This window comes from Coenobita brevimanus, chromosome 99 (genome assembly GCF_032717465.1).
Source record: "Coenobita brevimanus isolate Jiangsu-jjx chromosome 99, ASM3271746v2, whole genome shotgun sequence".
Classification (NCBI taxonomy): domain Eukaryota; kingdom Metazoa; phylum Arthropoda; class Malacostraca; order Decapoda; family Coenobitidae; genus Coenobita; species Coenobita brevimanus.
The window spans coordinates 18,510,258-18,536,492 of record NC_137052.1 but is presented as its reverse complement, the minus strand read 5'-3'; the positions used below and the strand labels follow the sequence as shown (position 1 = coordinate 18,536,492).

General features: G+C 42.8%; 1 protein-coding gene across 1 annotated transcript in view; it reads right to left on the bottom strand.

Annotated features, from left to right (window-relative positions):
• Window positions 1-610: 610 nt before the first annotated feature.
• The window catches only part of kon (chondroitin sulfate proteoglycan 4-like protein), a 149,276-nt gene continuing 123,651 nt past the window's right edge, over window positions 611-26,235 (bottom strand). The window contains exons 11-21 of the mRNA XM_080284005.1: window positions 24,519-24,685; window positions 21,752-23,669; window positions 19,147-19,407; window positions 18,731-18,871; window positions 17,603-17,833; window positions 15,468-15,660; window positions 11,644-11,799; window positions 8,491-10,871; window positions 8,085-8,249; window positions 7,028-7,203; window positions 611-899 (exon numbers count right to left, since the gene is read on the bottom strand). Coding sequence (XP_080140131.1) covers window positions 611-899; window positions 7,028-7,203; window positions 8,085-8,249; window positions 8,491-10,871; window positions 11,644-11,799; window positions 15,468-15,660; window positions 17,603-17,833; window positions 18,731-18,871; window positions 19,147-19,407; window positions 21,752-23,669; window positions 24,519-24,685 — 6,078 coding nt within the window. The remainder of the gene's footprint in view (window positions 900-7,027; window positions 7,204-8,084; window positions 8,250-8,490; window positions 10,872-11,643; window positions 11,800-15,467; window positions 15,661-17,602; window positions 17,834-18,730; window positions 18,872-19,146; window positions 19,408-21,751; window positions 23,670-24,518; window positions 24,686-26,235) is intronic.

The window sequence follows — 26,235 nt, the reverse complement described above, 5'->3', positions numbered from 1 at the left end:
TATAGAGTCTTTACAGAGTGATTTGGTTTGCCATTAAAATACACTATAATATGTTTACTTTTTACGATGCTACTTTCCATCCTGCCAGTCAGTGGGGCCAAGTAGTGGCATAGGCTTCCTAGCACCTCTTCTTTACCGATTTATTTTGTATGTTACACCTCGGTACTCCCTTGTGTGCCATTAATCTGGCATTGTTATCGCTATTCTATGCAGTAACATCACGGAAGAGGATTTAGAGGCGTAATGTGCAAAATAAATCACCGAGGAAGATGTTCCTAAATCTCGAAAGCCACTTAAGAAAATGACCTAGGGAAATGAGAGTCCAGTATACCTTGTCATTTTATTACAAACATTATATAAATTCTTTGGCACTAACCTGTACAAGTACAAACATTATTTTGTCAAAATAACTTATACTTTACATATATTTTATGTATATACAAGTAATAGTTCCTTATGATATTAGTAATGCGACGGAAGACCTTACATCTAGACACACAACTCTCCCTACTCAAAGCTAGAAGTGTCCTGAAATGGTAAATAAGGTCACACACAACAGGAAATTAAGGAAGGTAAAACATATGAAAATTTTGCAGAGCACTTTTGGGCATTACAGTGAGAGCTTGTAGCCCAAGGTTTCATGGTATTCTACATCAATAGCTCCGTCACCACTCTTGCCCCTCTCTCTCCACGCAATTTTAATATTCAGTGTGTCGAACCTGCAGCAAACGTCGCTTAAGACATTGATATGAGGTCGCATAATGCCATCAGGGTCGGATACTGCAGATTTATCACATCGACTGACAAGTCGCAAGATGTCAGTGATGTTGGATACTGCAAATTCATCAAACCGAATCTCAAAGTCCATGGAAAGAGAGGTAGGAGAAGCGACAGGACTTCTGATACAGAATGTACAATTTGTGGCAAAAGTATGGTCACAAAAGGACTTAAAAACGATAACAGAATACGATACGTCCAGGAGATTAATTTGTATACAGAAGATAACAGAATCTTCGCTCAGAATCAACCTCTATATGAGAATCTGGATAAGAACTTTTGATACTCGTCTCAGGTCTTTCCAATAGATCGTGGCTATGAATAAGGCATGAATGAAGTACACATAAGAAATATTGGGGAAAAAAGAATAAGGGTAAATCCATCTGCTGTTTTTCCACGACATTCCTATTCAATATCTTTTTTCGTGCACGCCATATTGCTTTCCACATCAAGGCAAGAGCTTAACCGATTTACGATATGGTAAGAAAATATGGAATTTATCTCTATTTACAACTTTGTGCATATCTATACTTTTATACATAGGAGAGAATTTCGATTTTTCTTTTTCTGCTATAATTTTCCAACTGTGAAAAACCTTGGAGTATTTCTAGTTAATGCACTTATTGGTAACATCTATACACGAAGCGTTCAAGTGGACTGAATGTGTGTAAGACTATGGTTATGTATTCCAAGTGGACAAGCTTCGTTGGGCCTTCTTATTGGCGATTTATTTCACACACACATTGTTTTCTGTGGCATTTTTCTAATATCGACATAGATGGATCGATGACACAGGTCGATGGTGAGGCGTTATGTGCAAAATTAATCGCTTATGGAAGTTCCGAAACCAGGGCCAGTTGGAATCGGATCCTACAAACCGATGCTCCGATGACGATTATGAAGCACATACACTGAGGCCTAGATGCTGGTATACCAAACACTCCTTATGATATGAACTAAACACGCATTCACAATTCTCTGTTTACTTTAGTATTTTACGTATTTTATGCACTCATCACCTCGGTAGCAACTCTGAAGTCTAAGGGCTGTATTAAAAGTGGCTAAGTTTCGTAACATATCTTTCTTAGCGATTTATTCTACGCGTTGCATCTCGGTATCCTCTTGTATGTTACCGATGCAAATTAAGTAGATATTTAAATGATATAGAAAAACATACAAAGGAATGCTAAAGGGCAACATGCAAAATAAATCGCCAAGGAAGAGGTGCTACGAAGCCTTTCACGCCACGTGCAGTATGGTCGCTTGTTATTTTTCGTCCCAACTGCAGAAACGAACATACTAGCTTCTGTAACAACCTTTATAAGAAGTGCAAAGCTTTCAACTCAGGCAATGAGAGTGACGCGATGGGTGAAACTGTATCATTAATATTGTGATAAACAGGGTGGCTTATATATAACACTCCACTTCCACTCTGCCTTCTCTCGTGTTGTGGCGACGGCTCAGTTATCAATATCTTCCTTGCATCGTTAATTCCTACTCCCGCGGCTCAGTATCAGTATCAACCCTGCGTCATATATTCATTTCCCACTTTCACTGCCACTGCCACGCCCTTACCAGCCGACTGAGCCATTCCCACAAGACACTGCCACGCGAGTTTTTAGTGGTGCGCTATTTACGGGTCATCCTCCACATATTTTGCTGGTTCTGGGATGGTGCGGCCTTGTTACACCACTGGTTCGCAAAATGTCAGAAAAATAATGCCTTACAATGTCTACAGTTATGCAAGATGTTAAAATAATTACATCACAGTCACCCTGCAGTGTCCTTGATTACAGGGTGGTACAGAAGTTACACAACCCAATTTTCATGTCTATTACTAACTACTCAGTCACCGTTACCATTGACTACTCTACATACTTCAGTGACTTTTATTTTTGTCCACTGATATGATTGATTCGTCTTGTCACGGGGCAGCCAAAATGTCTATGCTCCTCGCAAAAGTTGACTGAGCCGTCCCTGCAACACACGCGATTGAAGAAAGCAATTTATGAACCACTCAGCATATTCCTCAGTTAATTACCTGCGATGATTACATTTTGATCAGATAACATTCTCATTTATCAAAACGTTTTGTACTTAATGTTACATGTATTTGACGTACAGGATCTACAGTTTTTAATGACGTCATATTTCTCAAAAGGTTATGTGAAAACTAATGTCAATTTCTTTTTTCTTTTTAGTATATAATCTCTTACGAACGCCTTTGTAATATATATGCAAGAAATAGTCTAGAAATTTATGTATACAGTGTGGTCCATGTATTACGCAACTCGGCTCTAATGTGTTACGCAAACGACTCACTGAACTCTACTCGTCTCTACCCTGCATCATTTTCATTCTGTAACATTTTTCTTGCTTTGTAGTTTCTGTTTCCCCTCGCCTTCTTGACTGCATGGTTTTGTAATTTAATAAAGCACTCGATTCATCTGCACTCCCCACACCAGCACAGAGCAGTCCCCGCAACACGAGAGAACTGGGATGCCTAATAATATGGATCATACTGTACGGCACAAACATCCTGCTCAAGACTTTGCATTCCTCTCGTTGACACTGCGATACAATGGAACGAGACATACCTGGGGCGGGATTTACACATTTACGATCCAATCCCCACCGTAAATCAGATATAATTTTACAGCAAAGACGGTAACAATGTAGAATATTTGTCTAACTCCTCCTCCAAAATACAAATCTGTGCTAGGACAAGAATTACGATAAGCTCTCTTTTGTTTATGTAGGAATGCCGAGAAAAGGCGAGTGTTACCCTTCCCAAGCCCCTTGTTCTTCCAATAAATCAAAATCTTGAGTTACGACAGAAATTTTATCATACATCCATTTGTGAATCCAGGCCCAGTTTTTCATTTTCACAGCTGTCCTTAATAAAATAAGGCTTCGTGGCTGCTCAAAGGATCAGTTTAGTCGACAATCACATGGTTTAGTGCATAAGTTTAAAAGAAAAATGCGTTCGTCCTCTCGCTGTGTCTAAGCTCGTTTTCACTAGTTCAGTTTGATCCTCTACACCCGATGACGCCTTTTGCATTTCGTTCTTGCTGTCTCCAGGCGATTTGAGTCAGCTCTGGGGTGACTTCAAGAAATGGAGGGGTTAGTTAGCTTTCATGAATCCATTCACGACTAGGGTGTTCTCCTAAGCTCAATAAAATCGCCTGAAGGTAGCAGAAATAATAATTAAAAAAAAAAAATCATCGCAGTGAGAGGATTAAGTTTCAAATACAGCTGACACCTGAACCTTTCCTGAGACTTCGTGATCCTCCTTAGGTAGGTTTGACATCACTGGCCATTTTTTTCTAGCCTCTCATCTCCACAGAACTATAAATGTGTGACTGCTAACCACATCCTGCCTATTATGCTAGTTTCACAGTTATTATCGGGTTTAAACTTCTTTCATCCTAGTCCCACTACTCTCATCTGGACGTGAGCGCGGTGGACTGCAGGCTGAAGTTGCCGTTTACCTGCAATCTGTTAGTCTTCTTTGGGGGATAAGGAGGGAGTGACGTTCCCATAACCTGACAGTACAACGCTAATTATATTGGTGCCACCACATGAAGGCGTCCCTCTCATATTCCTCCTTTCATTGTTTAATATTCATTCTTACCTACACAGACACAGACACTTTAAAAAAAAACACCAATTCGTGATAATTTTCTGAATAATAAAATACAATATAATTATGCACGTCAGTTTCGATAATCACTCTGTCTTAAACTTGCATCAAAGCTTGGTTAAAATGAAAAGAGGACAATAGCAAAAAATTAAGTATGTATACCTCCTGTGGATTCATTACCTCGTTTTGAGAATCCTGTCTTATCCCACTACTCCCCTTGCAGCAGTCATCGTTTAGAACAGCAGTAATACCTTGAATTTGGCTGTTACCTTGTGTTCATTTTTGCTGGGAGGGAATAATCTTGCGGGTTTTTGGCCTTTGGTTCCTTCTTCCTTATACACACCCACACCCACCCACCCACGCAAATCTCCAACAAAATACGAAACTCTCCTCTGTACTTTTCCAACATTCACGGCCTAGTTTGTAGCATATCTGGGGAACGTAATTATCCTGGCCTTTGGTTCCTTCTTCCTTACAAAAAAAAAAAAAAAACATAATATTACATCTTCAGCACAATATTCAACTCCTCTGTACATTCCCAAACACTTAACGGCCTGACAAGAAACTGGGACACGAAATTCAAGAGTATCTAACACTCTGGTTGATTTTTGTCGAAGAGTGTTGACCTGTGGACCTTCAGAATTTAAAACTGCATACCGAAAAAGAACGGTTGCAATTACCAGTGATGTGGAACAGTAGTTAGCCTTTTCATTATTATTATTATTATTATTATTATTAGTGAGAGGTGTGTGAGCTGGGAGGAAGGCAGCGAAATGGCGGGAGACGGGGCGACACAGGCTATTTACTTGTGGTCACTCCTTACGGGATAAAGGCGTCTAGCTACACACTGATGGACATATTATTATAATTATTATTATTACTATTATTCCTACTTCAGATGCTTTCCTTCGACTTCAGATGTCCCTCGTACTTCGTGAAGGCTGTTACATACCTCCACATCGAAAAAAATCTCCCCTTTACAAAATACAATCGTCAGGAGGTGGCAACAATAGTGAAAAACAAGGGATCGAGCTGAAAAGGTTAATGGTGGACAAATTCAGTCGTTCTTCAGTTCAAATTGCCCCAGAACTGATTCTGAAGCCAAAACTATGAAGGCAACTGATAAATACTTCATGGTCACTGCTAGACATCATACTGGAATCATCTCACTACCGTATTCTTGACTCCGTGACCCGTATTCTCGTCGGTTAAGAAGGCTCCCTAACACCTTTCCCTTAGCTATTTATTGTGTGCAGACTTCCCATTGATATAATCTTTTTTTCTTCTTATATATCTTTTAAATATCTTCGCACTGTTCCCTCACCGCTTTCTTGTGTGCAAACTACCCATTAACATCCTCTTTTTTGCTTCGTATATATTTTTTAATGTCAACGTAGACTGCATGAATAACACACAAGAACACAGTAAAGGAGCAGAACCAGGAATAAACCGCTACGGAAGAGGTGTTAGTATGCTTCCTACCCACACGAGAATACCGTCCCCAAACGCATACTCCTATTTTTCGTTACCATTTCTGTGTCTCCGCTACTTTACAACAATGCTGGACCCTTTCCTTCACGAACCTTATTACTAACCTAATTTTGGTCATACATGGTACAGTAGTTATTGTATTTTCCACTGTTTCACGATCTGGGTGGGTTTTTAAGTGCTATTGGAGACTTCGTAGCACCTCTTCGTAAGGGAATTAATTCTGAATGTAGTCTACTTAACATTCCATTTTTCATGTATCATTTTAATACCGACAGAGTCTGCATCAAAAACATACAAGGGGATATTGATGTGTAACATGCAGAATAAATCGTGAAGGAAAAAGTGTTACAAAATCTCCCAAGCCTTAGTGGAAATATAGTTGAAATACGAATTATCTTGATCTTAGGAACAAAACAACTCATAACATCCAACAGACTAGCCAAAACCAAATTCTGTCCCGTTTCAGTTGTTGATTTAGTTACTCAAATATCTGCTGGATCCTGAGCCTGAATTAACAAACTTGCATCTAACTCCTTGTCGCAACTCGGATTTTTGTTTGCAGGAAGAACAAGGCATGGAAAATTCTGCAATCCCTTTTCCTTGTCCTTCCTACAAACACAAGAATACAGCTCATGATAATTTTCCCCACGTCTCTCAGATTTTTTCCCAGAATGAATTATAAACGTTAGAAGATTCTGCCCTTGTCCATTCAACAATAACAAATCACTAACAACCGAGACGATGGTGGGTTCGACTGTGAACCCTGGCCCAGGTTTGTATTTGGGTTTAGTCCCACATGACTGGCTGCAATTTTCATCTCTCTGGTAGACAAGCACGAGGTATGACTATGGAAAACTTCTGTATTGTGTCCGTATGGTAGAGACCCTTCATCCTTACACAATATTTCATGTAGCAAATAATGTTATATACTCTGCGATAATACTTATTAACCATTATCCAGTTTACATATTGAACCAGGTGATGCTTACTAATCATTATCCACTTTACATATCAAGCCATTAGACGCTAGAACTGCAAGCACAGGTTTCCCTCTGAGGAAAAACAAAAAATACTATGGACTGATGAACCCCCAGACAAATCGAATGAGAAAGTTACTTTGAGGCGAGAAGGAGGAGGCTGTTAAAAGTGCAGACATGGTGACTGGATGTGGTGAACCATGTGTGCTGCCATCTTGTTAATGCTCGTTTTTGCTGTGACTCCAGGCTCATCCGAAGCATGAACCCAGTGGACTCCATGCTTAAGGTGCTCTTGTCCTGCAGTTCACCGTCCTCCTTTTGGGGGACAGGGAAGTACGTGAGGGACGTTTGTATAATCAGGCTGTGGGGCCACCTGTTTATATTAGTGCCTACACATGACGGCGCCCTCTCCAGCATCTGATACACCGATACACTGCAAATCATTTTTAAGCAGCGAGGATTTTGAGCCTCATTTGATATAAACAGTGTCCATTTCCTGCTTTTAAAAGGTCTGAAAATTTACCGTATTTAAGGATTATGGGTACAGTTGTAGAATGCTGTTCAGTCTAGTCACGTACCAGTACTGTATACTCGTATGTGGTATATATTCAATACCGCTTCCTTCACTCTTATTCGTTTCCGCTTTCTTTTGTTCAGGTTTCTTAGGATTGTACAATAATTTTTTCATGTGGTTCCTACTTTTCATATATAAAAAAATAGCCAAACATCTGAACTAACAACCAACGAACTACACTGCTTGAATTATATCTACCAGGTTGCACACATCAATCACATGAACCAGTTTAATATGCTCAGCTTCACAGTTTGTGGCTCTTCCTGGTTCAGTGTTCTCTTCAATGTTATAATAATGTGAAGAACTGTGACCTCATTCAGTTATTATTTGATGACGAGGTATCTTGTCAAAACTTTCAAGTATTAGGTCGGTGTATTGTGCTCTGTATTATATCAGGCAGAGGAGTTAGTGCTGGGGGTGGTGAAGGAGGTGGGGTCGGTGCAGGCGGCAGCGGCAAAAACTGAACTTTCCATGGTAAGAAATGTGGTGATGATGGTGGTGATGGTGGCAATGAGGGGGGTATTATTCCAGTAGTTAAAAGTGGTGTTGGTGGAGGTGGGGGTGGAGGTGGAGGTGGTGATGGTGGTGGTGGTGCTGCCGCCCACCCCAGCCGGTTCTATACCCAATACTGGTTCTTCCTGAGCATGGGGTTGGTGGTTCTGGGCTGGTGCTTCTCATACAACCCCCACTCCTCTGCCTGTTGTGTGTCCACCCCATATGGGTAGCCAGCAAGGTGTGGGTCGTAGGGAGACTCGTGCGAGGCAGTGTCCATGCACAGGGGCGTCACCTATGTAGCCATGGCAGAGGGAGAAAAATAAAGAAGAAAAAATTAAATTTATGAAACAAAACATAAGTGAAGAGCTGAAGCCTTTCGAATTTTTGTCTACAGAAGTAAAAATGAGGAAATATAAGAATCACAAAGATAACATAATCTTCAGCATTGTCTGTGAGCCGTAAAATCAATCTGAATATGGATAAACTAAATATAAAAAGAGGTGTTGAAGTAATGTGGAGGAAAGTGACTATACCTTGCACTGAGGCACTGCAGGAGATACTTCTCGTGATACGTCGTGGGGCCAGGATGCCTCTGAATCAGTAAGGTGGGCAGCTAGTCCCATGCTAGCACTGCCACCGTTATGATGAAGGTGGTGGTGCAGGTGGTGGCGGCCAGGCCGAGGGGAGGAGGGAAGATCAGATCCTCGACATTCAAGCTCTGACATATCGTCTGTCATGAAGGAATTTGGTCTTGAGTCAGATGGCAGAGGTGGAGGTAAAGAAGCAACTTCAGCTTCCATCCCTGTGTCACTTCTTTTGTCCGAGTGACGACGTTTTGTTGCACAGCGGGCAACCACAATAATTGCAATGATTGCCACCAGTGCCACTACAGCAGCCACTAACACCACGAAATAGTCTTCTGGGATACCTAAGAACTGCACTGACCCAACAGAGTCTTGATTTGGGTTTTCTGGACCACCGTGAATGGAGGGAGGCAAATCAGGTTTAAGATGTCTGGGAGGTTCTGCTCCTTCGTCAGGCAATGCACCAGGTTCCACCAAAGTAAGCCGCAGTGTGCCCTCAGCAGGTTGCACTCCAGGTGCAGGCACTTGTAGGACATAATGAAGAGCATCATGTAAGGGCTCATCTGCCTTCAGATTGAGGTTTCTGGCAGCATAATATATTACACCTGCTCTTATTTCCTCGTGTGTGAACTCATGAACCTCGTGTGATCGACCTGATCTTCGCATTCGTCGTGTCACCTTCTTAATTCTGCCAAAACGAGGCCGTCTCTTAACCTTGTATAGAGGGTTGCTCCCTGTGGTGGTAGCCAAGTGTGACGCATCCAAGTGGTGTACGGTTAACCGTGTCCTTGCACCCACTGCAGCAATAAGGGGGTTTGACTCTACGAGTGGAGTCACAATTACACGAACTTCTACATTTCGAACACTGGCCTCCCATGTCCAGATGTCCACTTGAAAGTTGTCAGCAGATTCACTTAATTCAGTCTGCATATACAGAACTTCACCTTTGTCTATATTAACTTGCCCAAAAGTGTGCACAACTTGGTCATTCATATACAAACGACCAAACCTTGGGGCTCTGGTCACATTATAGAAAATATGATTATAATTGCCATTGGTCTCGGCAGCAAGAAACTGGGGGTCAAGGTACGTAACTGTAGTGGTCTGACGGAGTGGAACAACGGAGTGGTTCACCAGGTTGAGGGTTAAGGGTTCCACGTCTATGGTAAACACTGTGTACTTGGGTTTGTGCCGTCCATCTGAAACTTTGAAGTAGAATCTGGCTGAACCATTGGTGCCATCATGGGCGTATATGATGCGACCAACATTCACATCTTCCTGAGAAAATGACTGGACAGCCACACTGTAATTCTGAGCCAGCAGGAGACGGCCATGGTCAGGCGCACTCATCAGTTCATACATAATATCAGAAGGAGTGTTGTCTGGGTCAGTGGTCAGTAGGCTCTCATTGGTGATTATGGCATTCTGGCGATGAACAACTTTCAGTACAGGAGTTTGTGTTACAAGGGTGAAAGGTTGATCATTAACTGGCGTCACACTTATGTTCAGTGATCCATTGAAGAGCAATACATCTGGCGAGGATCCATTGCCAGCCAACGCCACTTTGAAGCCCAGAGAGTCACTGAGTGTGTCACTGTGGTCGTGCTCATATCGTACTCGTCCCTTGTTTATGTCCCGCACAGTGAAGTTGTACCCTTCTGTTAGGTTCTTTTTCCTAATAGTGAATACCCCGTGTAATGGAACAGATGTAATGGTTGTCACTAGCCTGGGAGGAAGACGCTCTGCACCACCAGCACCTGGGTACCTGTCAATGAACTCTATGACAGCAGAGAGGTTGAGGTTGTCTTGCCTCACAGTTGCTTGTCCTCCCTCTGAAACCACTAACGGTGCTAAACCAAGGTATCTCTCAAGCCCACCGCCTTGAGGGCTAGCCACAGACACTTCTATGTGAAACTCCTGATCCCTTAATGGTTCAGCAAAGGGTGTTTCTACATCAAATACAAACATGTCACTAGCAGAGAGTTCTGAGAAAGGTTTTGTGTGGTCAAATATAATTCGAGATTCGTTTATGTGACGCTGTGTAAAGTTTTCCACTGGAGTTCGTAGGCCACCAGGTTCCTCTATCAAGAGCTGGCCAAGAGTAGGTGGCTGACGCACCAGATAGACAACTGAACGCCGTGGATCGTAGTCATTTGTGATGGTAAGAAGGACGTCAGAGGAGAGTGGCTGCTGCATCATGGGAAACACCCAGAGCTCCTGGTTGTGGTGCAGTGCGAGGTGAAGCTCCCGTGCCGTCACCCTGAATACGTGCGACCCTGTGCCGTGAATGTGGTCGCTTGCCTCCCATCGGAACATGCCTGTGAGCCCACCTGAAAATTAAGAGTGTGTAGATTGTAGACATTATTGATATTTACTCCTGCACTCCACTGATGACTGCAGAGATGGGACAGAGATGGGACAGACTGGAATGGTGGGAGGTGCATGGGAGTAGGGGAGAGGGGATTGAGAAATATACCTATTGCATACAATATGATCTTCGTAAGTTAGGCAAAATTTTACATGATGTCACAGCCGGGAAGATAATGTATTGTGCAAAAAATCCTATTACTCATTCTCTACCATCCCTCACTTCTAAAATAAAACAACACTACCATCAGAACGGAAAACGGACAATATTTCACTTCCCATCCGCCAAGGTGAAGGCCTCAAAGTTTTTCTCATAGGAACGCGAACAATGACAAGAACAAGGACAAAACAAGAACAAGAAAGTAAACATCCAACGTTCCCATATACTTGGCATCTTATGAAACAGGAAAAAAATAACACTTCCCAATTTATGCATATTAGGAGCAATCAATCATGTATAGAGTTGGGGAAAAAGTTCGCTTAATATATCACTTCTATTTCTCTCTTTCCTCTGCTGGTTACTATTCCAAAGCTGCGAGAGGCTTGGCATGTTTCTCCGGACATAGATCATTTACTATCATTACATTATTATTATTATTATTATTATTATTATTATTTGGCATAAACTGGGTACACATGACGACTGCATTCTCGTCTTCTTTCCCACAAAATACAAATCACACTTTCGCCTCGGCACTGACCACAAGTTTCCATACCTCCCTCCTGACTACCCACCTGTGTGTGTAAAGTGTACCAAGCCAGCGTCCACGTCGGCCTGGGTAAAGGTGGAGACGGGGTGGGTGAGGCTGGGGGCGAGGGAGAGGAAGCCCGAGTCTGGGGTGGCCACGGAGATGGTGAGGTTGGCTGGAGACGTATCAGGATCCATCACCGCTGCCAGGGAGGAAGGAGAATGAGTGTTATTGTGTTTATCATCATCATCATCATTATTATCGTCATCATCATCATCATCATTATTATTATTATCTATTCTGTCCACACTGTCAACATCATCATCATTATTATCTACCCCGTCCACTCCATCATCATCATCATCATCATCATCACTATCATCGTCGTCGTCGTCTTTATCACCGCAGTCGGGGCAACAAGAGCACATTTATAATTTTGTACTATTATTATTATTATTATTATTATTATTATTATTATTAAGGCCAATAAGAACAGGTGTATCATTGTCCACTTTAACATCAACATCATCACCATCATCCCGCCTCTTTCTCTCACCTGCAGGTGGGGTAAGGTGGGGTTCAGAAAGATGGAAAGGGAGAGATAACGACAGTGGAAGACCCAAAAAACAGTATGGTTAATGAAATGGCCCTGAGAGAGAGAGAGAGAGAGAGAGAGAGAGAGAGACAGACAGACAGACAGACAGACAGACACAACTTTTGTTATATGCAGTACAAGGTATTTAGCACAAAGGATCGTACAAATGCAGTTCTCTTGCTTAAAAAAACACCAAGAGATTTAGAAAAAAAGCAGGATTCGCGTATTAATATTAACAACGCACATGCCATGGCCGTTGCTGTTTTTGTTATTTAACGGATCCCCTTGTTTAAATATTGTCGGGAATGCATTTCGGGTGTCATTATTTCAGCGGGTGTCTGGGCTTTGTAGAATTTAATATCATTTGGGCATAATATACAGACTTTTAGTAGAATTTAATATTTTTCGTCCACAATATTTATTTTTAATAACAGAACAGAGGAAGGAAAAAAACAAATGAATAAAAAAATCCATACACCAGATTACAGGTGTCCTCCATTCAAAAAAAATCTGTAACAGTTGGGCTTGAACAGCTGTAGGTTGAAGTTTGGGGGGAAACAACTCTGAGGAAGAGAGTTCCACAGAGTTGTAGCTCAGGGAGTAAATGATTTCTGATAGGCAGAAGTTCTGCAATATGCTAGTGTGACAATCCACTCATAAGCGTTACCAGATGCCCGTGTGGCGTGGGGGAAGGCGTGGAGAGGTGGCACAATGGATGCAACTTCGTCTGAGCATTTGCCATAAAAGTATCTGTAAAATAATGCATGGGAGGCAACATTCCTTCTTACCTGTGGGGGAGGTAGTGTAATAGCAGGGTTATTAATAATTCCAACAGCTTTGTTCTGAACTTTGTCTAGTTGTTTTAGTGCAACCTCTCCACATCCATTCCACAAGGGTGAGCAATATTCCTGCTGAGAGCACACATGACTTATAAACTACAGCTAACTGCTTGTCAGTGAAGAAGCCGTGAACTCTGAGCAATAATCCAAGTTTCTTTGTGGGGGTTTTAGTAAGTAATCTGACATGAGAGGTCCAGCTGAGGGCAACACCGAGAATTTCAATACTTTTGGAGACATGAATATACAGCCTTTCTGAAGAATGTAATATCTTTTGTCCACAATATACAGACTTTTTGCAGATTTTAATATCTTTTGGGCATAATTTACATACTTTCTGTAGAATTTCATATCTTTTGTCCACAACATACGGAGAGACACAGGTATCGTCCCCAACTTGAACGAATATATAGCGGAAAAATCGAACCACCTGAAACAAGCACCAGCAGAGATGGGGGTTTTCACTGTACTTCGCCAGTTGTAAATTATCTTCAGACAGAAATGGAAAGATCATTATTTCTCTGACTATACATACATATATTCGGTGATGTGTTGTGTATGCTCGATTGGATAATGTATGAGCTAGAGAGGGAGGCCTTCACGTGGTGGCAGTGGTATAACCCGGCGGCTCTACTGCCCAGATATATACAGACAGCCTTCAACCCCCCCTCCTCCCCATCCACCGAAAGGAGGATGGTGAAATGCAGGAAAGAGAGCCTGTAATCTGTAGGTCTCATAGTAAACTGAGACAGGCCACAATAACAATAAAAAACAACAGCAACAAAAATAATAATAATAATAATAATAATAATATTGCACTCCTTGCGACTAATAAATTATAAATTGCATCTCGGGTGTAACTTTACGTGGGTTCCGGGGTACAATATTGCTCCCACCTGAACAGTAAAGACTAAGGTACAGTCGTGTGTGGAAGAAGTTTGCCGAAGCGTCTCTGTGGCTGTGGCAATAAAAGAGGGAGAGAGGGAGAGAGAGAGAGAGAGAGAGACAGACAGACAGACAGACAGACGGAGAAGTTACCACCATCCCTGACATCTTTTCATTAGCATACAAATGTTTACTTCAGAAACAAAAATGTTACACCTCACGTATGTACAGTTATGAGCAAAACTTCTGAGTCTTTTGGTGGTGTTGCGTCCTGCTTTCTCTCTCTCTCTCTCTCTCTCTCTCTCTCTCTCTCTCTCTCTCTCTCTCTCTCTCTCTCTCTCTCTCTCTCTCTCTCCGTTGCCAGTCACACAGAGAACGTCGGCAAACTTCTTCCGCTGTACCTTCGTCTTTATTGTTCAGGTGGGGGCAATATTGTACCCCGGAACCCACGTAAAGATACACTAGATGCAGTTTATTATTCATTAGTAGCGAGGTGAGCAACGTTCCCCTCTCACCGGGAAAAATATGGCGAGATTAGAATGAATGCTGGAGAGAGTTTGAGTGGAAAGTGTGTGTGTGGCGTGTCGGCGTTGTCATTATTATTGTTTTTACCATCATCATGACCGTTATCACTTCATCGTCGTCGGCTTCTTCCTCTTCCTCATCATTATTATCGTCCTCATCTTCATCATTAATTTCATCATCATCACCATCATTATCATCGTCCCACTCCTCCTCCTCCTCCTCATTATCATCATCATCAACAAATTCACCAGCACCACCATCATCATCATCAAATGCACCATCACCACCATCATCGTCGTCGTCGTCGTCCTCCTCCTCCTTATCATCATCATCAGCCACTGGAAAAACTTTAAAGAGGTATTTTGGCAAGTAAAACAAGTGTAATACCATCTAAATCATCCCTCGATCTGTTATCCAACCCTCTACAACCCCACCAGGAGCGTAGGCGGCCGAGTCTAGGCGGGAAGGTAGCTTAGCCCTGACATGTAAGGCCAGGGTGACTATACTCCTTTTACTCTAACTTGGCTCAGATTTTCGTCCTTTCACAGCATACTCCAGATAGCTCACAGGCAGAAGACAATACTATGGCTCTACATTTTTTCCACTGCACTTCTTCGTGACCAGCATTATATTCTAGAGATAATCTATTGTTACAACTCAGTATTCAAAATGGAGAGATGGCAATTTTAGTCCAAGTTGGAGTAAATATAGTACAATCTTCCATTTGCTGGATCTTGAATTTGACGCTCTCTTATCCTTTGTTTTTTCTTGGAGGGAACAATCTTGCTGGCTTCTGGCCTTTGGTTCCTTCTTCCTTGCATTAAAAAATAAAAAGGTGGCCAATTGTGCTAAGCCAAACTGAAGGTTAGAGACATACCCAGGTTCTCGTTAGTTTTGTTTTTGCTTGGAGGGAACAGTCTTGGGAGCTCCTGGCCTTTGGTTCCTTCTTCCTTGCATTAAAAAAAAGAAAAAAAAGAAAAAGAAAATGGGGCCAATTGTGCTAAGCCAAAATAAAGGTTAGAGACATACCCAGGTTTTCAGACGTGACGGTGACGGTGTTCCCCTCCCACAGTGTGACGCCCGTGTTGTTGATGACGAAGGGCGCCTCGTCGTTCAGGCCCCGCACCACCACGTCCACCTGGGCAGGGGCGCTCTGGCGGACACCGGACACCGCCACCACGCTGAAGGTGTCCTGAAGCTGCTCTGACCCGTCGTGTACGTACTGGGGGGGAGAGGGATTTACTGGGTTACACAAAGGGGATTATTGGCTTACATAAAGAGTATACATAAAGGGTATTACTGGGTTACATAAAGGGTATTACTGGGTTACATAAAAGGGATTACTGGGTTACATAAAGGGGATTATTTGGTTACATAAAGGGGATTACTGGATTACATAAGGGGGATTACTTGGTTACATAAAGGGGATTACTGGATTACATAAGGGGGATTACTTGGTTACATAAAGGGGATTACTGGATTACATAAGGGGGATTACTTGGTTACATAAAGGGGATTACTGGATTACATAAGGAAATTACTGAGTTACATATAGGGGATTACTGGGTTACATAAAAGGGATTACTGGGTTACATAAAAGGGATTACTGGGTTACATAAAGGGGATTACTGGGTTACATACAGGAGATTACTGGGTTACATACAGGGGATTACTGGGTTACATAAAAGGGATTACTGGGTTACATAAGGGAGATTACTGGGTTACATAAAGGGGTTTTACTGGGTTACATGAAAAGATATTACTGGGTTACATAAAGGGGGATTACTGGGTTACATAAAGGGAATTACTCAGTTACATAAAGGGGATTACTGGGTTACATAAAAAGGATTACTAGGATACATAAAAAGGATTACTTGGTTACATAAAGGGAAATTACTCAGTTATATATGGATTACGTATTTAGCCTACATCATCACCATCATCATCATCATCATCACAACTGTCACTGTATTAGCTAGGCAAGTGTCTCAAGATGCACGTAATCATTCTGTACGTACTGCACGGCTAGGGAAGGACGCTCGTTTGGATGAAGTACCTAGCCTCTGTCATCATCATCATCATCATCAACATCATTATCATCATCATTATTATCCTGACTCTTTTTTAGCATCATCATCATCATCATCAACACCATTACTATCACCATCATCATCATCATCATCATTATTATTCTGACTTTTTTTTATCATCACCATCATCATCATCATTATTATCTCGACTCTTTTTTTATCACCATCAACATCAGCGTCATCATTATCCTGAGTTTTTTATCACCATCATCAACATCAACATCATTATTATTCTCCTAACTCCATCTTAAGTCGGGCAAGTTCCAAAGACAAGGAAAGAAAAAGTCCAAAAGTATAAGGCCAGTGAATTGGGCCACATCATTATTCAAAATCATTCAAGCCTCCACAGCCCAGAATCAAACACATTTTCTCTTTCTTTCTTTCTTTTTTCTTTCTTTTTTTCTTTCTTTTTTTTTTTTGTTCTAACGCCCTCACACCATTCTTAGGTATGCGAAAAGGTCACAGTGATGATGATGATGACGACGATGATGATGATGATGATAAAGATAATGATGATATATTGCATTCTTAGGCATACGAAAAAGTCTCAATGATGATGATGATGATGATGACGATGATGATGATGATATACTGTATAGAGAAAAAATAAGTTTATTCTCGGTTGGGACTAATAGCAAAAGGGCAACACAGATTAATGCCAATCGAATAAACCTCATTTTTTTGTCGAATTCCAGCCTTTCTCCAGACTACGGTACACAGCCACCGAATATACGATCCACGTCACCATTTCAGATCATGCTGCAAAAGGGGTGGGATAAAGAAGGTCTGGAACAAAGATTTTATGGCCAAACCGAGATGCCTGTCACTCGAAAACTTGAAAACACGCGGGAGAAAACGTGAAATTTGTGACGGACATGTTGGAATATTACACTGAAGTACTCTGATTGAATTACAAATTTTCACAGCCGCGAGAGCAACATGGACTCCGTGGTGCTGGTGCTGTTGTGGTGGTTGCGGAGGGAGTTTAGGTGGCAGGTTCGTAGCTTTACAACACCAGAGAGAGAGAGAGAGAGAAACAGCTATATAAATTAAGAAACACTGTACACATCTCACCGATATCAGTCCCTGCATCAGCTGCTGGGGTGTAAAGGCTTCAATCCTCCTTCCGGGTCGGGTCGCTAGTTCCAGCTGCCCTGCGTCTGGTTGGGCGGCCACCAGGTACTGTCCGATCTTGTCAGTGTAGTAGTCAGTGAGGACGGTGACCACGGCAGGCGTTACGGTGGTGCCAGACCCCTCCTCCACCTCTAGCAGACCCGCTGACAGGTAGATGGTCTTTGGGATCACCTGAAAAACACATACGCGAAGGTTCAGGTGTGTTGATGCTAAATTGTCCTCTCCACCTGACAAACACACGTGAAGGTTCAGGTGTGCTTCTCCACCTGCCAAACACACACGTGAAGGTTTAAGTGTGTTGACTCTAACCTGTCACTTCCCTAAATTGTCTTTTCCACCTGACAGACACACACGTGAAAGTTCAGGTGTGCTGGCTCTAACCTATCACTTCCCTAAACTGTCCTCTCCACCTGACCAGCACACACGTGAAAGTTCAGGTGTATTGACTAACCTGTAACTTCCCTAAACTGTTTTCTCATCAGCCAATCTGATTATATGAATTTTAATACAGGCCTGTACTCTCGTGGGGAAAGGAGACTCCCTACCACCCCTTCCTGAGCGATTTCTTTTTCAAACTACCCACAAATATCCTCTTTTTGGTTTCTTATATCTTTGTAATGTCGACATAGATTGCATAACACACAAGAACACAATAATGGACCAGGATCAGAAATAAACCGGTAATGAAGAGGTGTTGGCAAGCTTCCTAACCAAAGACCTTACTGGGCTACCACAACACCCACTGCCATCAAACACCACTCCGCTGATACCAGTGAGACAGTCAGACCATGCATTCAATATGGACAGTGGGTATTAGCGCCAAAGTAGTGAGATGTGAAGCTGTGTGGTACGTAAAAAGGACTGCTGGATTTTAGAAAACAGGTTATCAAGCCAGTGACCAGAGGTCGAAAAAATGGCCACTAAAACATCATCCAAATCCACTCAGCCATTCTAGATCAACCACCAGACGAACCTGTACTGTGAAAGAGTACGGAGAAAGAGAGAAAAAAAGCCACTAATATATAATTCAAATCTATTCAGCCATTTTAAATCAACCATCAGACGAACCTGTATTGTAAAAACGAGTCTGGAGAGGCTTGAGATGCCGTTAGTGACGTCAAACACGAAGTGGTCACTGGTAACGTTGGTGCCTCTCTCCACGTACTGCACCCGACCCTCGTTGATCAGCGCCTGGTCAAACGCACTCACCTAAAAAAAAAAATAAAAAAAATAAAAAAAAAAACATCAGTCACCCACACGGCATCACGAAAGAAAACGGTGCTAAATCAGGTGTTGTGGTTTGATCCACTGTTTTACGCAAATAGAAATTTACTGTATGACAATAAAGGCTTATATTGCAAAAAAGTACCTTGCACACACACACACACACACACACACACACACACACACACACACAGAGTGGAGGTAACTTCTTGTAGTCTATCGGTAAATTGCACACACAGGCTATTTTCCCGGGCACTTACCTCAGGCTTAAGCAGACTCGCCTCGTCCTCGTACTCGGGGCGGGAGGCGGAGGTGGAGGATGAGGCGGTCTGGCCGAGATCGATGTGGAGGTAGCCATTCTGAGGCCGCTGGACGATGACGTAGGTGATGTCTGAGGGGGCGATGTTGGGGTGCATGATGTTGAGGGAGGCCTGGTCGATGGTGACGCGAGATCCCTCCTCCACCCGCACCGTAGAGTTATTTAGCACGACCAGCGGTTCCCAATAGCTCTCTGGGAACACCTGTACAAGTAAATAGACAATAGCCCGTATACCTTGTAGGTGAGGAAGCTCCCTAACACCTCTTCCTAAGCGGTTTATTTTGTTTATTACACCTTGCCCTCCGATGTTACTTGAAACATTCCAATACCTCTTCCTAAGCGGTTTATTTTGTTTCTCGTATTACACCTTGTCGTCTGGTGTTACTTAAATCATTCTAATACCTCTTCCTAAGCGATTTATTTTGCTTATTATACCTTGCCGTCCCGTGTTACTTAATCTAATACCTCTTCCTAAGCGATTTATTTTGCTTACAACACCTTGCCGTCTGGTGTTACTTAAATCATTCTAATACCTCTTCCTATGCGATTTATTCTGCTTATAACACCTTGCCGTCTGATGTTACTTAAGTCATTCTAGTACCTCTTCCTAAGCGGTTTATTTTGCTTATTACACCTTGCCGTCCGGTGTTACTTAATATAATACCTCTTCCTAAGCGGTTTATTTTGCTTACTACACCTTGCCGTCTGGTGTTACTTAAAACATCCCAATACCTCTTCCTAAGCGATTTATTTTGCTTACAACACCTTGCCGTCTGGTGCTACTTAATCATTCAAATATTACCATACTCTGCATATACAGCGTACAAAACTATAATTGCCAGCTACAGTATATCAAAAAATATCGCTCTATCAGGAACATCGCTCAATTTTTTAGTTGAACAGGTATGAAACACGTCTAGTTGAACAGGTATGAAACACGTCTATTCTGAGTTTTTTTTTTTTTTTTTCGAGGGCCCCGAAGACGGCAGCACTGGGGTTCAAAAATCATTGCTCCCAGTCCCGTTATTTATCGTCGTGAATTGGATCGATATCTGTGTCCAACTATACATTACGAAACACTGACGTAATATTCTGAAAGGTTTGTTTTGAGGCCCTGGAGACTGCAAGACTGGGGTTCGAAAGTCATCGCTCACTGCCTCGTTATTTATCGTTATGAGGTGGATCGGTATTTATGTCCGCAACTATTCATCAGACAGGGGGTTGCTGGTACGCTTCAGGTTCAGGATCACAGACGATTTGCTTCAACTCAGGATCGATAGGCCAGATATCAGCATAAAAGCAGTTGTTTACAGTAACAGGATGGCCAGTGGTGAGGAGGGGAAATGGAGGATCACGCCAGAATTGCCGTGTGTCGTGTCTGAACCCTGAGTTTGTGCAAAGAGTTCGACTTTATCAGATGAGGAAAAAACAACACAGCCATCAGAATGGAAAAGGGGAGGAAAAGTGGAAGAAGGGGAAATGCTGGGGAGGATTTAGGCAAGATTTCATTGAGATTGGGAAAACTAGAATAGGAAGGATTGTTGCGTTGACTGTAGAAAGGGTGATTTTTTTTTTTTTTTATCAATATGATTACCAAATTTACGTTAGTTCCAACCAACAGTATGATTTACAGGCAAACAGTCGACGTTACATACTTTTGAAAGTCGGCATCTCTGGTAGACATTTTTAGCAGACAGTTTTAGAGTAAGCGTTGTTAAATCATTTTTACGCAGAGAGAGAAAAATAGGATACCCTGCAAGATACATCCAGAGTATGATGATGGCTCTTGGCTATTATAGCAATAAGTAAACAAAAAAAACAGTTAACAAATATAATGAAATAAAAGAAGTACTGACATGAGAGGCTTCCAATTTGCACTGTGACAAAGATGTAGCAATACTTACACCAACTAATACCGGTACAAACGAAATACCATGATATGCCGAAAAGCAAGACAGGGACAAAATTGGTTACCAAGCCCATCGAGTCAATTTGGGTAAGTCCGTCATATTTCTCCCTGACGCATCATATCAAAGAGAATCATACATATGGGCACAGACACAGACCAAACCTTTCTCAGCTCAGGAATATTAGTCAACAGAGGAATGTGAGAAGAAGAGGTAAATTATTAGGCGAACTTTTGTCCCCCATTACACACGTTAATGTTCTATGCATATTTGGCACACAATGAGATACAACATTATGGAATTTAACATAGGACGTGTTCTGCTGATGTCTCATATTGCTGGACACATCTGGGGCCTTGGGATGTTTTAAAATTGGCTGTATATATCACAGATTTTCTTGGTCTTTCATGTAAAAAAATAAGCTTCAAATGTAACCCTTTTAATATGATAATGTTGTCACTACTACTACTTTATTGCTACTGATTTACTGCTACTACTACTACTACTGCTACTACTGTAAATTGAACCCTTTTAGTATGATGACGTCTTTACTACTACTAATACTTTACTAGGGCTAATACAACGCACTCGTTAATCCTTTTTAGTTGTATTAGTGAATGAAAAGGTAAAAAATCCCACCTTAATCTCAAAGATGCCCCCAGTGGTTGTTTCTCCTATCTTGGTCTGGAAGCGGAACTCATCTCTGAAGCTGGGGTCCCCCTTGTTGGTGTAGGTGAGGTGTCCGTTGTGTAAGTCCTCCTCGGTGAACTGTGTCGTGGGGCCAGCCTGACCATGGCGCCTTAGCTCACCATGGCGGGGCGGGGTTGTTACCTGGAAGAGGATGGCGGAGCCCCAGGCGTTCAAGTTGGTCTCCACACTCAGGTTGTAGTTGGAGATCACGACTTCTTGGCCCCGTGGCACGATCACCCCGCTGTTGTTTACAATCTCGATAAAAGGTTCGGATGCTACAATTTCTAGGATGCCGGTGGAGGACAACTGGCCATCCGTCACTGATATCACCGCTTTCCCATAAGATGGACCTTCGTGACGAAACATAATACGCCGTCTGTCAATGTCGTCTTGTGTGAAAAGGAATATGGGGTCAGATTTGTCATCAACATAGTAGAAATCTCCGTTTGGAATTTTTCGTCGTGTGTATTGTATCTGTGTTGGGGGAGTGTCTATATCAGGATCAATGTACAAGAGGTCACTGGATGTTACCACTCTCTCACTTTCAGTAACAACATTGAGAACTTTTTCCATTATTCTGATGGGGTGATTGTCGTTGATCATGATGATACGGAAGTGCATGATGCCTACGTATTGGAAGTCCACATCTGGATCCTCAGCCAAGGCCACAAAATGGAAACGATCATTTGGCGATTCTGACCCATCGTGTTGGTACATTAGTGATCCAGCCTTGATTTCTTGGGATGTGAAATAAGTTGTATTTATTCTCTGAGGGAGAATTAGAGACTCGTCTATAACACTTAAGGTACCATGTTTGGGCTGTGACGTAACATTGTAAATTATGTTTCTAATATCCTGAACGTCAATGTTTAGATATTTGTCTGTTACTTTTTCACTGGAACCCTCCTGAACATCTAAGCGTTCAACGATGATATTGGCATCGACAGGTGGCGGCGTGTGACGAATATTGAAGGTATGAGTATCAGTTGACCGTCCACTGCAGGATACTTGGAACTGAAAGGCATCACGGAGGGCAGAGTAGCTCTTTCGGTGAAGTTTATATTTTATCCTTCCTTTGGCTATATCCTCTTGGCTAAATACGGAACCTTTATCCAACTGCTTCTGGTGTGTCAGATCTCCTGAACTAAGGAAGATGGAGCCGTACAAGGGAGGGGTAATGATTTTGTACATTATATCTTTGCTTGGTGATGGATCTGGTCTTGTCTCACTCTGAAGAAAACCCTCAGATATGAAACTTTCTTGTATCCTATCTATTAGCAGTTCTGCATTGCGGATAACATCAATGGTGAGAGAAACGAAGGTGATGTGGAACGTATACTCTGTCAAAAATTTGTGCTCACCACAAAAGAGCCTGAATCTAAACTCATCTTCACGGGGTTCTTTGCTGATGTGTTTGTATCGAATTTTGTCTTTCTCTAAGTGACGATTGCTGAACTGATTGACACTCTGCCACCGATCAGCGCCACGCAGCCTCTGCACGGCGCCATGACGGGGCAATGCGGTGATCTCAAAGTGAACCTCCAAATCCTGGTCCTCAGCATTTGTGGTGTAGGACAAGTTGACGGGTGTGATGAGGGCCCAGCTGCCGTGCGTCATGCTCAGCCCAGTATTATTCACCAGGTAGACTTGGAGATCAAAGGCTGCCACTCTCAATATGACAGGCTCACTCGTCTCTATATCGTCTGACACCTTGAGAACGATCCTGGTGTTGGGGTTGCCGCGGTGCACATAGGAGATAAGGCCTTTGTTGAGCTGCTCTTGAGTGAAGGAGTTGACAGGGACGCCCGGAGCCTCAGAGCTCTGGATGTAACTGCCATCGGGGTCGTTCAGATTGAGTACTGACACTCTGTAGGGAAGGGCATGGTATTAACTCCTTCAAGTCAGTGGATCATTTCCTAGTTTATTCATGCTACTTTCTGACGATTTTAATTAAACCCAGAAGTTATTTAGCAGTGAAGGGATTAACGAAGGATATATCTAACTCCCCATTTAAGTTATCTGAATAAAATCATGTCGAGATAGAATGAATGCACGAAAAATAGGCCATCAGATTCTACGGTTTAATTATTTCGCAAAAAAAGGAAAAGAAAACCGCTAAGGAGAAAACAAAGTGAAGTAGATGGATGGCCACCTACTTCCATCAGTAACTGTGCACATAGTGACTGGCCTGAGAATATTTGGTGGGGTGTTGTGTCCCGCCACTTCGATGAACTACGGCGTGAGTGTCCTGTTCTAGGTGTGGGTGTCCTGATCTAAGTGTCCTGTTCTAGGTGTGGGTGTCCTGATCTTGGTGTCCTGTTCTAGTTGCAAGTGTCCTGTTCTATGTGTAAGTGTACTGATTTAGATGTAAGGGTCTTGTTCTACGTGTAAGTGTCCTGATCTAAGTGTGGGTGTCGTGATCTAAGTGTAAGCATCCTGTTCTATATCCAAGTGTGTTGATCTAGGTGTTATTGTGTTGATCTAGGTGTTATTGTCCTGATCTAGGTGTATGTGTCCTGTTTTATGTGTATGTGTCCTGTTCTATGTGTAAGTGTCCTGGTCTAGGTGTAAGTGTCCTGATCTACGTGTGGGTGTCGTGATTTTGGTATAAGTGCCCTGATCTAGGTATAATTGTTCTAATCTTGGTGTAAGTGTCCTGATTTAAGTGTGTCATGAACCAGGTATAAGATTCTAGGTGTTTTTGTGCGTGGGTTACCTGAGCCTGTTGGGCGGTGTGTCGGGGTCCACCACTGACAGGAGCTGCGGCGTGAGTGTCCTGGTGGTGGAGGAAGCCAGGCGCAGCACGTCACCGGGGGGCAGCACGAGAGTCGGGGGGTCGTTCCTGGCCTTCACACGCACAGGCAGCACAAACCGATGGCGGGACTGCAAGAGTAAATAAATAAATAAATAAAAACATCATTAACTTCATCTTCTTCTCCACTGCGATGACCTACTGCTTGAAGTCGGTTTATCACCTCCAGGCTTTTAAACACAGTACGTCCAGGCACATCGAACAGATCTGGAAATTGGCTCTCTGTTTTGTTTTTATTTTTCCAGTCTTTCAAACGCAGTATGTCCAGGCACCTTGAAATGAATGGATCTGGAATTTGGCTCTCTGTTATTTTATTTTCATTTTTCCAGCCTTTCAAACGCGGTGTGTCCAGGTATCTCGAAATGAACGGATCTGGAATTTGGCTCTGCTATTTTGTTTTTACTTTTTCTTGGAGGAAACAATCTCGCGGGCTTCTAGCATTTGGTTCCTTCTTCCCTGCATTAAAATATAACTCTTGCCTTCATATTTTCCGAATTCTTTATTAAATACGCATTTATTCCCTCAGTTAGATGGAGTGTTATTTATTTTTTACTCTTGACACACAGAGAGGATTATTTTCAGCCAAGAAGACCCCATACTCATCTTCAGAGGTCACATACACCCGTCAGTAATTCCTTCTCTACTATATTCCGTTTACTCTCACCTAACAAAGATCCCTAACCTCCTTCACCTCAGTTGATGGCCAAATGCTGCCAGACTGGATGAATTTGACTAGTAACCAAGGAGACTCATTCCTACCTCACAAGTAATACTTCCACTAAGATGAGGAAAATCGTCTGGAATGGCAGAAGGACGCCCATTTAAGACGTTCCCAGGGTTGTTGTTGTTGTTGTTGGTGGTGGTGGTGGATGTGGTGGTGGTGATGGTGATGGTGGTGGTGGTGGAGGTGTTGTTGTTGTTGTTGTTGTTGTTGTTGGTGGTGGTGGTGGTGGTGGTGGTGGTGGTGGAGGTGTTGTTGTTGTTGTTGGTGGTGGTGGTGGTGGTGGTGGTGGTGGTGGTGGTGGTGGTGGTGGTGGTGATGGTGGTGGTGGTGGAGGTGTTGTTGTTGTCATTGGTGGTGGTGGTGGTGAAGGTGTTGTTGTTATTTTTGTTGTTGTTGTTGTGTTATTGTTGTTCCAGGCTCATCTTGACGTGAATCCAGTGGACTGCAGGATGAGACTGCCCGTCTCCTCCAGTCACACACACACACACACACACACACACACACACACACACACACACACACACACACACATCCTTTTTCTGGTGGATGGGGACGTGGGTGTCGCTTGTATACCCGGGTAGTGGAGTCGCCCTGCCATACCAGTGCCACCACGCGAAGGGGGCCTCTCCAGCACAAGCCTCGGGGTGAAGGAACAAGGTAACAAACAGGAAAGAGAGGAAAGAACACAAAACCATCCCTCCACCAGGCTTAAAGTGGACAGACTGGAGAGAAGATGGAGGGGGAGGGGATGTGGGGTAGGGAAGTGATGGAGGGAAGGCGTGGTGGGGTGGGGAAGGAGTGATGGAGGGGAGGGGGAGGTGGGGTAGGGAAGTGATGGAGGGAAGGCGTGGTGGGGTGGGGAAGGAGTGATGGAGGGGAGATGGGATGGGGAAGGAG